This window comes from Palaemon carinicauda, chromosome 37 (genome assembly GCF_036898095.1).
Source record: "Palaemon carinicauda isolate YSFRI2023 chromosome 37, ASM3689809v2, whole genome shotgun sequence".
Classification (NCBI taxonomy): domain Eukaryota; kingdom Metazoa; phylum Arthropoda; class Malacostraca; order Decapoda; family Palaemonidae; genus Palaemon; species Palaemon carinicauda.
This window is the reverse complement of record NC_090761.1, coordinates 49,799,752-49,814,527: the sequence shown is the minus strand read 5'-3', so window position 1 is coordinate 49,814,527 and position 14,776 is coordinate 49,799,752. Positions and strand designations below refer to the sequence as shown.

General features: G+C 42.5%; 1 protein-coding gene across 1 annotated transcript in view; it reads left to right on the top strand.

Annotated features, from left to right (window-relative positions):
• Nucleotides 1-14,776, top strand: part of Dbp21E2 (putative ATP-dependent RNA helicase Dbp21E2) — a 114,702-nt gene that overhangs the window by 98,409 nt on the left and 1,517 nt on the right. The window contains exons 11-12 of the mRNA XM_068361174.1: nucleotides 4,450-4,633; nucleotides 4,744-4,896. Coding sequence (XP_068217275.1) covers nucleotides 4,450-4,633; nucleotides 4,744-4,896 — 337 coding nt within the window. The remainder of the gene's footprint in view (nucleotides 1-4,449; nucleotides 4,634-4,743; nucleotides 4,897-14,776) is intronic.

Sequence of the window (14,776 nt, the reverse complement as noted above, 5' to 3'; positions counted from 1 at the left end):
ATCCACGAAAGGAACCGGAGGATTCGTAGGCAGGGTTGTATGCAGGAGAGGACATCCAAGAGGGGTTGGGCTGTGTACCAGGGGGAGCAGCGAGGTAGACTACCTGCTGAGGGGGCGCCTGTTGTCGAGAAGTCGAGGCAGCGGAAGACTGTGGGGACGAGGTACCCCGGGCAGTCTTGTAAGGACTAAACCTCTGCTTCTTCTTGAAGAACGTGTGTCTCTGGGGTTCGAACCTCTTTTTGGCTGAGAGACCCCACCTTACCTGCAAATTTTGGTTTGCCCTCGCCGCGTCCTGAAGAACCTTATCCACCTCGGTCTGAGGGAAGAGGGTCTTACCCCAGCAGGAGGAGGCTATCAGCCTGTTCGGCTCATGCCTGATGGAGGCCTCAGACAGAACGAACTTCCTGCAACTAACCCGAGCTGACCAGACGTCATGGAGGTCTATTTGGTAGGACAGCAGCTGGTTCTTTGTGGCGACTCTGAACAGCGTTTCCTCTGGGTAAAGAGATGCTAGGGACTCCATGGAGGTGATGGATTGGAGGGACCTAGCTAGTCTAGTACGGGTCTCGAACTCAGTTTTGAGAAGACTCTCTATTAATCTGGGAAGCTTCTCAGAGAAAAGAGTAGAGGCACAGTCCGGGTCTAGCTTCCCCACTATGAAGGTAGAAGCCGCGGCATCCCAGGTTGCAGAGGTACCCGGAATAAGCAAAGAAGTGGGGTCCGTCTCTTTGAGAGCCGGCATGGAAGAGCCTTCCTTGATGGCCTGTATAGTCAGCTCTGTGACTTTGTCTATGAGCGGCAAAGAGATGGAGGCCGCTGTCGTAAAAATAGTGTAGGCACCTTTGTGTGGGGTGAGCTTGGAGTTAATACACCCCCACTCTGATAGTGTTCTGGACCTGCTCTTTTGGAAATATCATCGTTTCCTTCGGTACCTTGTCCATACGGACCAATGCATGTTCCTTCAAACGTACGAAACCATTGAACGGGAATTCTAGGCCCGGGGGGTAGAATTCCAGGTCCTCTAGAGGGCGGGTGCCTATGCCCTCCAGAGTTAGGGAACCATCTAAGAACGGGGCATGCAAGGCAAACCACCAAGGATTGTTTTTATCGAAGGGCGGTAGCTTCGATGCGTCTGGGGCAGAAGGGGGAGGAAGCTGAGTTCCGGCGCGGATCAGAGTAGCCATCATATCCTTAATCTCTGTCATCGCCCCAGAGTGATGTTGAATTTGTTCTCGGACCAAATCTCTGACCAGTTCGATGGGGACGAGATCGCCCCAGGGTACCTGAAAGCCACCCGTTGGTTTTGTCTTGGATTTGGTAGACTTAGACTTCTTAGGAGTCGTGGTTTTACGAGGAGCAATATGAATATCAGGAGCTGTCGAGGGTCCGGGGACCGGTGACGTTGATACTGGCAAAGCTGAAGTCTTATAAGTTCGAAGTGGCTTCACCTTGGGTCGTACGGAGGCAGAGGGATCCCGAGGAGAAGCCTTAGAGTTATCAAAACCTAGAAAGGAAGAGGTAGAAGAGGGAGTAGGAGAGAAAAGGGTTTCCACCAACTCGGCACCACTTACCTGCTCGTCCCTGGGTTCTACGTCTATATCCAGATCTGCCATGTCCAGCGGTAACAGAGGTTCGTCCTCCGCGGAAATGGTGGCCCTGACTTCTTCAATTAAGGGGGCAGCAAGGTCAGGGGAGACTGCAGCAGTAGTCGAGCCTGGGAAGAGATGGGAGGCCATGTCTCCATCGAGGAGATAGGGTGCGCCAGACGGGGCATTCCTGCCGAAGCCCGACACCCACGGACGAAGAGTAGCCTTTGCTGAACGAAGAGAGACATCATCGGCCTGTAAGATTTGCAGTGATTAGTGATGCAGGAGGTGGTTTGCTCTCCAAAATATACTGTGTATATCATATTCATGGCTAAATTAGTGTCTGCCAACGAGAAATAAGGAACAAAAGGAAAACCCACTTACATCATCGTTCAGTAGAATTGACGACAGCTCGTAACAGAGCGAGCACAAATCCGGGAACCAGACCATGTATTGGGACTGGCCCGGTTCCCGGATAAAGGGGATGGAGCAGTGCGCATGAGACCGACAGAGGTCATGCCCAACGGGGTCGTTGAACGAGGCAGGGCATCCTTCGGGAGCACAACGGACCTTCTGTAAAAGAAAGGAGACATGAGTCTGGTGTTTCTTGAAACTCTGATAAGGGGTTAAAAAACCCTATTATTTTAGAGCTCCGGCACTCACTGAATTCCCTAAGCTCCAATATCGCATTTAACTAATATCTGAATATCACTTTTAAGATGATACAGCCCCATACCATTGTTGGCACTTTAATATTCAATTGTTTGTATAATTGTAATTTACCTAATGTCTGTTAATGACAGAAGAATAAATAACTTAAAGCAATCTGCCGACCTCCGAGGGTCGGGGAAGCAGTGGCATGCCCTTAAAATAAATATAAACACCAGCCTTAGCTAAAGGCAAGGCAAATAAGTGTGAAGTGTATGGGCGACCTCCGGTGAAGCCGGAGGGTAATGAGATGTCCTGAATAATTCAATTGTGGCTAATAATTCAATTGTGAATGATATAAAAGCCAAGCCGCAGCTAAAGGCTAAGGCTTAGATCATAGTAAAGCGTATTTACGATCTCCGGTGAAGCCGGAGGGAGAAGAAAGGTCCTGAATAATTATATTGTGAATAATAACACAATTGTAATAACAATGGCTATTGTGGATATGGCCGTGGCCTGAGACCGCAGTAAGGGCCACCGGAGGGTCGTATCTAAACAATATGAAGCCCGTCCCATGTAGTAAACAATATATAAATATAACAATAGAACGATAGTCATTGAGAATCCCTTATAGCGGAGTAGAACTCAAGGCGGAGTGGAAAAACGTTCATAACTACTCCCAAGCCGTAACGGGGAGAGGACGAAACTCGGACCTAAAAATAACGCTAACTATTGAAAAGTAACCAAAAATAAATAACTCGTAAGTTATCATACACCCGTAGGGGGAGAGGTGAGGGAGGGAGAACCCGTTGAACGCACAAAACGGAAAACGGGAAATCCACTCACCCACCGGAGCTAAGAAAGAAAATGAGAGAAAGGGGTAACTCGTGACTGTGAACAGAAAACGGGAACCCCAAGCTCTCGCTCTCTTGGACACAAAATCAGGACTAATAAGCACACAACACTATTATAAACATATAAAATAAAAATGTACATCAAGATAAGACTACGAACGAAGAATAGCATCTGCTAAAACCTAAAAAAAAAATAGCAAAGTCGAGTGACGAACGCCTCGGTGGGGCGGGTACTAAACAATAACAAAGCTAGAACGCTATCTTGTTCGTAGGCTGGACTTGCTAGCAAAAAGTACCATGAGCATAATAACGCAAAAATATTAACGGTTCCAAAGGCATAAGGCCAGGGACTTAACCAAGAACCTAAGTGACAGAGTACTAAACGGGCAGACAAAGATGAATTCCCAAGACAAGTGAACAAACAATGGCCGCCGTGAAGGGCCAGACGGGAATAATAAAACAGACTATACTGGATATAAAACAAAAGCCCGGTACTATAAAAAGCTGTCAAAACAAACTATGGTACTTAACATTGGAATGTGTGAAGATGGAGCTTCGGACATGACAAAATAAATCCACGAGTGTTAAAAAAGCCGAGAGCACCACAAAAAACTTTCACAATGACGAAGTCCAAAAAGAAGGATGTTGTTCAGATGGCGCTCGCGTTGGGGCGTGGGTGGTGTGGCGCTGGTGGTTTGGCTAGGGCCTTTGTATCGGCCCATCCCTTTGACGAAGGAATTAACTAAATGGAAGACAACCTGTGAATAGTGGATTTCACGCGCCTTTGCTTTATACACGACACCCAAAAGGTGCTCGCGCGAGGGTTGTAACCTCAGCATTCCATGCTTTTATCTTTCTCTGGTATAATTGGAAGGTTTTATCAGAAAAGGTATATTAGAAGGACTCTTTTCACCGGCCGCCACAGGTCGACCCAGAAAAACTGATTAATTTAGACAAAAGGGGATTGGTTCCTTGGGCGATTTATTATTTTATTTTTGAGTGTCCTTTCTACCATGGTAGTTAGTATGCATTTCTGGTTGATTTTACATGACTCTACAATTGAAGCACGTCTTATTCAACTCCCAATTAGTAATTTTCTTGTTTTGATTAGCTATACAATATATTATTCAATTATCTCTCTTACCTGGTTTGGATAGCAGTTGTAAAATCCATAGATCTATACCAGTGAAATAAAAGCTGTTTTTAAGAGTACAGTAATTTATATTTTGTTGGTAATTTTTAATAATCCTGGATTCAAGGCCATCCTTAGTTCTTATAGTTGACTGAAATGATTTTATACATCATAATGTTTTGAATTTAATTTAAAGTGGATCACTGAAAAATATTTTTTGTCTTTTCAGCAATAATAGTAAAACATGTGATTGGTTGTCCCTTTTCCTAAACGAAAATGGCATCTCTTGCGTCAATCTAAATGGCTATATGCCTGCAATTGTCAGAAATGATCAGTTCAGAAAATTCCAAGACGGAGAAGTCATAGCATTGTCGTGTACAGATTTGGCATCTAGAGGACTAGATACATCCAAGGTATGTTAAGGATGTCATATTGGATAACATTCGTAGAATTCATATTTTTGAGATAACCCAATGACCTTTCATTATTTTATTTTGAACAAATTTTGCTTACTTTTTATCAGGCTGCTCAGGTCATAAACTTTGAATTTCCAAAATTCATTTCGGATTATATACATCGCTGCGGAAGGATTGGGAGAGTTGGAAGTACTCATACAGGCAAGGTTACAAACTTAGTTCATCGACCATCAGAAATAGAATTGGTTCAGAAAATTGAGGTAGGTTAAAGTTGCATAATGGTATTAATCATGTATGTATGTTGTTTATATTGTACAGTACTGTATATATAAATAAGTTGGTACAGTATGTCTTTTTGTAGAAGATTATTGTATGAAATTTTCGTATTTTCAATTTTATACTCAAAATCAATGGAAGAATTTTATTTCTATGATGTAAAAGGAATCAAATTCAAGAAAGTAAATGTCGCAAACATTTTTTGAGTTATAACCAAATTAATAGCTTCACTGCCTAGATATTGGTCACATTTCTTGGCTGTTTATTTATAGAAAAATCACTAAAAAGATTAATTATCTTACAAAACTGAAAAATCATAATCTAAATACTGTACTCTGTAGCAGTATTTTCTTTTCATATTCCCACAAAATGTGGTTATTTGTTCTATATCAAACTCTTTACTTACATTTGCTGAATGAAAAGAAAAACAGCACTAGGTGAATATTGTGTCTTATTTTTTCGTAGTTTTACATGTAGCTTGTCCTTAATTTGTCTTTGGTGATGTACGGGTTTGTTGCTCAACATCCATTTGAATAATGTATGTTAACATCTGTGGTCTTAAGAATTATAACAGAAAATGAAATTTGTATACTGTAGTAATTATTGGCCACCTAGACCATGACTCCTGTGACAAGAAGAAGAACAATTGATAAAGGGTAGGAAAGTCCTGGTTGTCTCTTCCTCCAGTAACCAGAAAAGGTTTAGGTTAATTAAAATTTAGAATTAAAATCGCCTGAAAATACATATAAAAATCAGACTATATATCAGTTTAGTGAGATCTATGATACTGTATGGATGAGTCATGGTATGACAATGAAACAATCTCCAATGGATGTAGTAGATTTGAGAACAAATCCCTCAGAAGAATATTGGGAGTTAAATGGCAGGACAGGATTAGAAATGAAATTATAAGATAGATTACTTGAATGCCATATGTGGATGAGATCATGGTGAGGGGGAGATGGAGATGGTTTGGGCATGCTCTTTGCACTCCCCAAGAGAGATTAGTTCGCCAAACATTTAATTGGACTCCACAAGGCACTAGAAGAGTGTGAAGACCCAGGCCTACATGGCGGAGAACTATGAACTGTGAAGTGGGAGATGTTGAGTGGTGAGGTATTGATTTATAAGCTCAAGATAGAGACGACTGGCGAAATGTAACCGAGGCTCTTTGTATCAATAGGCGTAGGAGGAGATGATGATGATGATGTGGATACCTAATTTTTAGAAATAAAATCACACTCAGACTAACCTGATACATCTTAGCTTACAAACATTATCAAAACTCCCTACCAAATCAACAAGTAGTTTTAACAAACAATATGAGAGAAAACTATATGCTTTGCTTTACCATCCATAATTGTATTCTAACTAGACAAAAATACACTAAGTGCAGAGTAGGAGATGATGAATGGAGTATTGAAACAAAAACTCAAGATAAAGACGACTGGTGAAATGTAATCGAGGCCCTTTGTGTCAATAGGCGTAAAAGGAGATGATGATGATGATGATGTGGATACCTCATTTTTAGAAATACATTCACACTCAGACCAACTTGATACATCTTATCTTATAAACATTATCAAAACTCCTTACCAAATCACCAAGTAGTTTTAACAAACAATATGAGAGAAAACTGCTTTGCTTTACCATCCATAATTGTATTCTAACTAGACAAAAATACACAAGCGCGAAGGAGGAGAAGTGTTGAATTAAAAGCGCAAGATAGAGACAACTGGCGAAATCTAATCGAAGCCCTTTGCGCCAATAGGTGTAGGAGGAGATAATGATTATGATGTAACTACATCTTTAATCACTCTCACTGGCTGAACACTAGTGCTTGGTCCAGAAACGTAAGTCAAAGATTGCATAATGTATCTGGATTCCTTTAACTGAAGGCATTGGCATAGAAGAGCTTTAAAAACAATAATATATCACCTAAATATTCCTACCTAAATTGTGGTATTCTCTAGTCCCTGCCTGATCTTTTTATCAAATAGTAATTGGGACTTTTGCCAACTCAAAAACCAGAGGGCAACTCTGACAACCATCTCTATTACAGAGAATGGAAGATTCCTGACAGGAAGAAGTATCACAAGACAAAGTCAAAGCCTGTCTACAGGGGATTGCTTCAAACTGTGTTCTGCTGATTCAACAAAAACTGTACTACTGATTCAACAAAAATTCTAAATGGACCAAAATAGGAGATGAAATGAGAGAGAGCTTCAGTTATCTATATTTCAATACAAAATTAGTAAACAACCTGTAGCCTCTTTTTTTTTTTTTTTGTACCATCTGATACTGTTTTCTCCAAACAGTTGATGATGAAAGCATGATAACTACCAGGAAAGATTTGATTAAATAAGATGTTCTCTATTGGACACAGGTAAGGGTAAATACTTGGTCCGAACTTGATGATTCCATTCCGAGGAAAAATAACACTAAGCCGAATTTATCGTCTTCCTAATTGGAAGATCGTGAATGACACCAGGGCGAAGACCTGCATACAGTCTGTCCTTCACAAAAAGTACACAACACATAAGGATTCACATTAAACCACCGCCTACCTTTCAATTGGTATCCTGTAAAGTGAGAGCACTCATAAGAAAAGAAGAAAAGAGAAAAAATCCTACATGGAAAGAGCTCAGCAACTGTACGTTCCAAATCATCCTGAAGTCATCTCTTATTTTCAAGTACAGCACAAAAATTTGTGTTGAAACTATTGTGTTTTCAAAATTTCACATACTATTTATTTTGTCAATGTTCTTCACATTGATAAATGTAAACAAAGATTGCTCGTGAGCATTTCCTTTAGCAGTTGGAGGGATATTAGGACCCAGGATATAGAACTGATGAGATCATGTAAATGCTATTGTGAAAATAAAAGGGCCTTAAGTAATTTGAGAGAGTGAGGCTTGAGGAGAGGCTATCAACTCTATAATGAACTCTGTATTAACAGAACCCTTATTGACTGGCACACCAGAACCGTTAGCCACAGCTGACTGGCACATCAGAACCGTTAGCCACTACTAACTGGTACACCAGAACTGTTAGCCACAACTTGATGAGTTAGCCTAAGATTTGACTCTGGGTAGGCTAGGTTAGGATCACCAACTTTGCATGCTAGTCTTTCAAGTTTACACTAACTTAGTAAAAAGCTTATGAAGCTTATGTGGCATGAGCAACTTTACTTACATAGTAATCAAGTAGCCTAGTCATCCCTAGTTTTACCTCTGAATTAGGAAACAATTTTCTTTTATGACTTAAATCTTCTACATGAACAGCTACTAAAGTTAATCCTTCAAAGAGGAACTGAAGAGGGAAATGCATTCTTCACAACTGTTATTGAAGTCACATTATTTATGGCCTCCAATATATGACACAAAGGTAATGAGGCTCATTATCACCCAGCAATAAATCCCTTCAGTAACTATCACAACAAGACATAGAAGCCAAAAGAAGACTTCTTAATTACTACTGCACTGTATATTGATTAATGACAAGTTACAGTAGAATTCATAAAACACAAAATCACAATCTATACCACGGTTAGAGTTGAACCTAGAGTGCCGAGAACTGAAAGACAAAGGGGTATTGTTTACTAATGTAGTAGTGCTACCATACACTGCTATATGATTCCAATACTCCCCTAGAGGGGCAGGTCTATTACTGTACAGGGGGGGGGAAAAATGAACTTTTTTTTTTCACTTTTTTTTTTTTTTTTAGGGAAGACATTGATATTTAACCAGCTTTGAGAGAGAATCTATAAATAACAAGATACTACTGCATAGAAACATCCAGTTTTTTATCATTAAGATTTCTTTTGTCTCTGGTTACAGTATTACAATACATAACTATTGGTTGAAGCAACATTAATGGACATTTTTTATGTATTGTACTGCATCCTGCTGTGTAGGCATTCAGTAATATGTAATTATAGATTTTTAAATATTTAACTTAGCCGGTGAATATATAGCTGCAACTCTGTTGCTCGACAGACAAAAAACTGTACAAAAAAACTCGCCAGCGATCGCTATACAGGTTGCGGGTGTGCCCATCAGCGCCAACTGTCGGCCAGATACCAAACTCCATGTAAACAAAGACTCAATTTTCTCTCTGTCGACGTGTCGACAAGACGTACTTAACTCGCTGTTGAAACCTGGAGTTTTTCCCATCATCTTTGGTGAAGTACTATATTCTGGTTTGGGCTTTCGCAGTGCAGGTGTTTTATCTTAAATCTTGAACTCGTTTTGGATAGATTTAATTTTTGGTGACAAAGAGAGTATGGACTTTCTTTGACTTTTAAATGGCCGACCCTTCCCTTAGACGGAAGTGTGTTTAGGCTTTTAGTAATTATCTTATTACGTTATAAATTAATTATAGATTTTCCTCTTCGATTAACTTTCCATTTATAACAAACATAAAAAATTAATTTTAATGTTTTGTTTATATGCGACCTTTCCTGAGAGTAGGCGGTCCTAACTTGCAAACCGAAGTTAATCAACGTTGAGCCCTTTAAATCGTAAATAGCTTTTAAAGAGCTAAGGATTTAAAACTTTTTAAATGAAAGTTTTTATGAAAGTATTTCTTTGAATAGTCTTCGTACTGTTTTCAAAGATGAACTAACGTTTAGTTTATTTATGCTACGCAGTTTGCGCTCTATCGTTACGATAGAGAGAGAGTGTATCACGGTTTCACTTTGCAGAAAGAGTAAATCGATTCTGACGTTTTGTTCATTCTTCTTTCAAAGCTTAAATGTTTTAAATTCTATTTTAAAGGAACTTTTTAATTGAAAAACCTTTCAGTTTTTTCCTTTGGTCAAATAACATGTTTTTTTGACGAAACGTAATTGGGCTCTTCTCTTAGGTGCGAAATCAAGAGAGAAAGAGAGAGAGAGATAGAGACGGAGGGAGAGAGAGGAGAGAAAACGTTCCGTTCAAGCGGGTAACGTTGTTCTCGAGTTACTCTCGTCCCTAGTCTCTGTACGGGGAGAAAGGATAAAACGTTTTTAGTTTTATTCTCGTCCCCAGGCAATGTACGGTGAGAGATTGAAAACGTAGTTTTGAATGAACTAGTGTTTATTCTCTTCCCCAACCACTGAATTTTTTATCTTAAAAGATGTTTACTGTTTTTTTTTTTTTTATTTTTATTTTTTTTTTTTTTTTTTTTTTTTTTTTTTTTTTTTTTTTGCTGGTATTAATGTGCTTGCATTATACGCCTGATTTCGCATTTACTACCTTTTGATGAGGGTATTTTTTTTTTTTTTTTTTTTTTTTTTTTTTTTTTTTTTTTTTTTTGCTGGTATTAATGTGCTTGCATTATACGCCTGATTTCGCATTTACTACCTTTTGATGAGGGTAGAATTGCGTGCTTCAGGTAGAAATCAGTAAAAGTTTCGATTTCAGTGAAATAAGTGCAAAACAGAAAATCGTAGTGATAAAGTGATATTACGCAAAGTGTTACAGTGTTGCGTCCGAGGGTTCGTCTGTTCGTGCCTGTCGTTCACCTAGTCCGGGACCTCTTGCAAGCTCCCAAGCCCAGGGGAGAAGTAATGTCATACGACTTATGGGTTCGAGAGGCCTTGATCAGCGAACAGACGTTTCCCTCTATGGTATCGGGTGTATCTTACCAAGATCTCCCCTACCATAAGGCGAGAGAGACGTTTTTCTCCTCGTCATCCGAAGGCTTTTCGCATAAGAAACCTGTAACAAGGTTTCGAGACCCTTAAGCGAAAGTCAGTCCTTTCAGGACAGGTCCAGCGTCCTGGTTGCAGCCATTAGGACAGCTCTGACCCTATGCAGTCATCGGAAAACTGCTCGCCGCCTAACAAAAGCGTAACACAGACTCCGAGAGTCTTTTTTGTTGGCAAAGTGTTGCGGTCACAGACGTTACCCTCGTCTCTTACCGCAACCATTTCCGTTGATCCTTTATGGGTTGTACGGCAAGACATGCAGAATATGCTTGCCTCCCTTATGGAAGACTATTCTGCCGATTAGTCCGTTGAGTCTAGCCGTTTATCTCATCGATATCCTGGCTTTCAGCCAACCTAACGTTCCTTTGTGCATCCTGTTGACGTTGGCGTAGCTAAGTCACGTCAGTCAGGTTGTTTAGAACCACACTCGATGCGGTCTCGTGTGGATTTTCAGCCACATTTGGACGTTAGGCCACTTGCTGATGCTCCTGTTTACGTTCAGGACGTTCGCTAACAATCGGAGTTGACTTGTTTTGACGCTGTGCGTCAACCTCCGCATTCTAGAGTTGTTTTGACTGCTCAGTCTAGGCAGTCAAAGCAGTCTCGAGTGGACGCTGTGCGTCCTCACGCACCTGTTGTTGTTGACAGTTCAGTTGTTGACAGTTCAGTTGTTGACAGTTCACAGACTGTCAAGCAGTTACATGACGTTGCGTCCTGGTCCGCTACTAATGCACCAGTGTGTGTGGACTCTGCTTGTAAAGCATTGCCACCACAGTAGGTCTCTCCCTTGCTTGAGACTCAGCTTTTATCGGACAAGGTTCCTTTAGATGAGGAAGTTGCTGTTCCCCCTCCTACTGATATTCCCTTGAGGACTCTGTCAGACGGAGAGGAGCCTAAAGCTGCTTAGCCCTCTATGGACTTTAATTAAATCATGCTGATTTTTAAGGATCTTTGTCCGGATCTTTTTGTAACTGCTGCTCCTCGTTCGCCTAAACGTCAGAGCTTACACTAGGCCTAGCTACTTCGAAGCCGTTGTTTATAAGCTAGTGCTCTCTCGCTCTCCTAGAGAGCTTTACGTCTGCTAGGCGACTGGTTTATCACCAGGAGGAGTTTGGGGGATACAGCCTTTGCTTTCCCTTCTTTTAAACTGGCTTATAGAGCGAGAGTCTGATATGACACGAGAGAAGTTCTCGGCTTGGGAGTTCCTGCCTCTGCCCAGATAGACTTCTCAAATCTCGTAGACTCTCCCTGGCGCCTGGCCAGGACACGCTCCAAGTTTTTTACAGGTCAACTTCACAGCTGTTTTCGAGCCTTTGAAGTTTTGCTGTACAATTATGTCATGCATAAACAAGGCTTTCAGGGATGGAAAGCGGTACCGCCTCAGTCGCTAACCCCGTCTGTTGCCGCACCTGCTCCCGTAGACCCTAAATGGGCTTTGCTGCAAGACATGCAGTCCAAGCTTGCGTCCTTGATAGAGGACTTTAATGCGGAGAAGGTTGCTGCCGAACCTTCTGGCCAACAACCTTCCAACCGGTCGGGTGTGCGTCCTGTTGACGCTGAGGTAACCTTCTCGCGTCTACCAGTTGAGGTGGTTCCTCCACCGATGCGACCCAGTGTGGGTTGCCAGCCGCACGTTGACGTTAAGCGACGCTCGGAGGTGGTTGTTGACGTTCAGGACGTTCAACAACCATCAGAGGTGACTTGTTTTGACGCGGTGCGTCAACCTCAGCAACCCGGTATGGTGTTGACTGCACAACCCAGACGGTCTAGACAGTCTCGGGTGGACGCTGTGCTTCCTCGCGCACCCATGGTTGTTGACAGTTCACAGACTTTGCAGCAATTCCATGACGTTGCGTCCGGCTCCGTCACGCATGCACCAGTGCGACCGGACTCAGCGAGCCAGACGTTGCCCACTCCGTTGCCGTTTTCCTCATCAGTTTTCGGATGAGGAACTATCTGATGAGGACGTTGCTGAACAACAAGACGATCAGCCCCCAGAATAGATCAAGCCCTGCTATCCATCCAGAAGATGCTGAAGAAGGAACGCTGCTCAGTCAGGCTGTGGATGAGTCTGGTGGGGACGCTGTCATCCCTGGAACAGTTTGTATCACTAGGAAGACTACACCTCCGTCCTCTTCAATACCATCTAGCTTTTCACTGGAAAAAGGACAAGACGCTAGAAGCGGTCTCGATCCCGATTTCCGGAAAGATAAAGTCTTGTCTGACTTGGTGGAAGGACAATATCAACCTAAGAGAGGGTCTTCCCCTGGCTGTTCAGACTCCCCACCACGTTCTCTTCTCGGACGCATCGGACTTGGGCTGGGGCGCGACACTGGACGGTCGGGAATGCTCAGGTCTGTGGAACTCGAGTCAGAGGAGCATGCATATCAACTGCAAGGAGCTGTTGGCAGTTCATCTGGCCTTGAAAAGCTTCGAGTATCTCCTTCGAGGCAAAGTGGTGGAAGTAAACTCGGACAACACCACGGCCTTGGCGTACATCTCCAAACAAGGAGGTACCCACTTACTGACGTTGTACGAGATCACAAGGGACCTGCTCTTCTGGTCAAAAGGTCAAGACATCTCCCTAGTAACGAGGTTCATCCAAGGCGACTTGAACGTCATAGCAGATTGTCTCAGTCGGAAAGGGCAAGTAATTCCAACCGAATGGACCCTCCACAAGGATGTGTGCAAGAGACTTTGGGCCACTTGGGGTAAACCATCCATAGATCTCTTTGCAACCTCGCTGACCAAGAGGCTTCCAATCTATTGCTCTCCAGTCCCGGACCCAGCAGCAATACATATAGATGCTTTCCTCCTAGATTGGTCACATCTGGATCTCTACGCATTCCCACCGTTCAAGATTGTCAACTAGGTACTGCAGAAGTTCGCCTCTCACGAAGGGACAAGGTTGACGTTAGTTGCTCCCCTCTGGCCCACGAGAGAATGGTTCACCGAGATACTTCGATGGTTAGTAGACGTTCCCAGAAGTCTTCCTCTAAGGGTAGACCTTCTACGTCAGCCACACGTAAAGAAGGTACTCCAAAGCCTCCACGCTCTTCGTCTGACTGCCTTCAGACTATCGAAAGACTCTCGAGAGCTAGAGGCTTTTCGAAGAAGGCAGCCAGTGCGATTGCTAGAGCAAGGAGAGCGTCTTCCATTAGAGTCTACCAATCGAAGTGGGAAGTCTTCCGAGACTGGTACAAGTCAGTTTCTGTATCCTGGACCAGTACCTCTGTAGCTCAAATAGCTGATTTTCTCTTATACCTGAGAAAAGGACGATCCCTTTCAGCTCCCACTATCAAGGGCTACAGAAGCATGTTGGCATCGGTCTTCCGGCATAGAGGCTTAGATCTTTCCAACATAAAGATCTGCAAGACCTCCTTAAGTCTTTTGAGACCACCAAGGAGCGTCGTTTGGCTACCCCTGGATGGAATTTAGACGTGGTACTAAGATTCCTCATGTCAGACAGGTTGGAGCCGTTACAATCAGCCTCCCTGAAAGATCTCACTCTTAAGACTTTTCCGGGTATGCTTAGCCTCGGCTAAAAGAGTCAGTGAGATTCATGCCTTCAGCAAGAACATCGGATTTTCGTCGGAAAAAGCCACTTGTTCGCTAAAAATGAGCTGCCTTCTCGGCCTTGGCCTAAATCTTTCGATATTCCCAGCTTACCGGAGATCGTAGGCAATGAACTAGAAAGAGTCTTATGCCCTGTTAGAGCTCTTAAGTTCTATTTAAAGCGTACTAAACCTTTACGAGGCCAATCTGAAGCTTTATGGTGTTCAGTTAAGAAACCATCCTTGCCTATGTCAAAGAATGCTTGGTCAGACTTTATCAGATTGTTAATACGAGAGGCTCATTCACATCTGAGTGAGGAAGACCGAACTTTGCTTAAGGTGAAGACGCACGAAGTTAGAGCTGTAACAACTTCCGTGGCCTTTAAGCAAAATATATCTCTGCAAAGTTTAATGGACGCAACCTATTGGAGAAGCAAGTCAGTGTTCGCGTCATTTTACTTGAAAGATGTCCAGTCTCTTTACGAGAACTGCTACACACTGGGACCATTCGTAGCAGCGAGTGCAGTAGTGGGTGAGGGCTCAACCACTACAATTCCCTAATTCCATATCCTTTTAATCTGTCTCTTGAAATGTTGTTTTTTATGGTTTGTCCGGAAG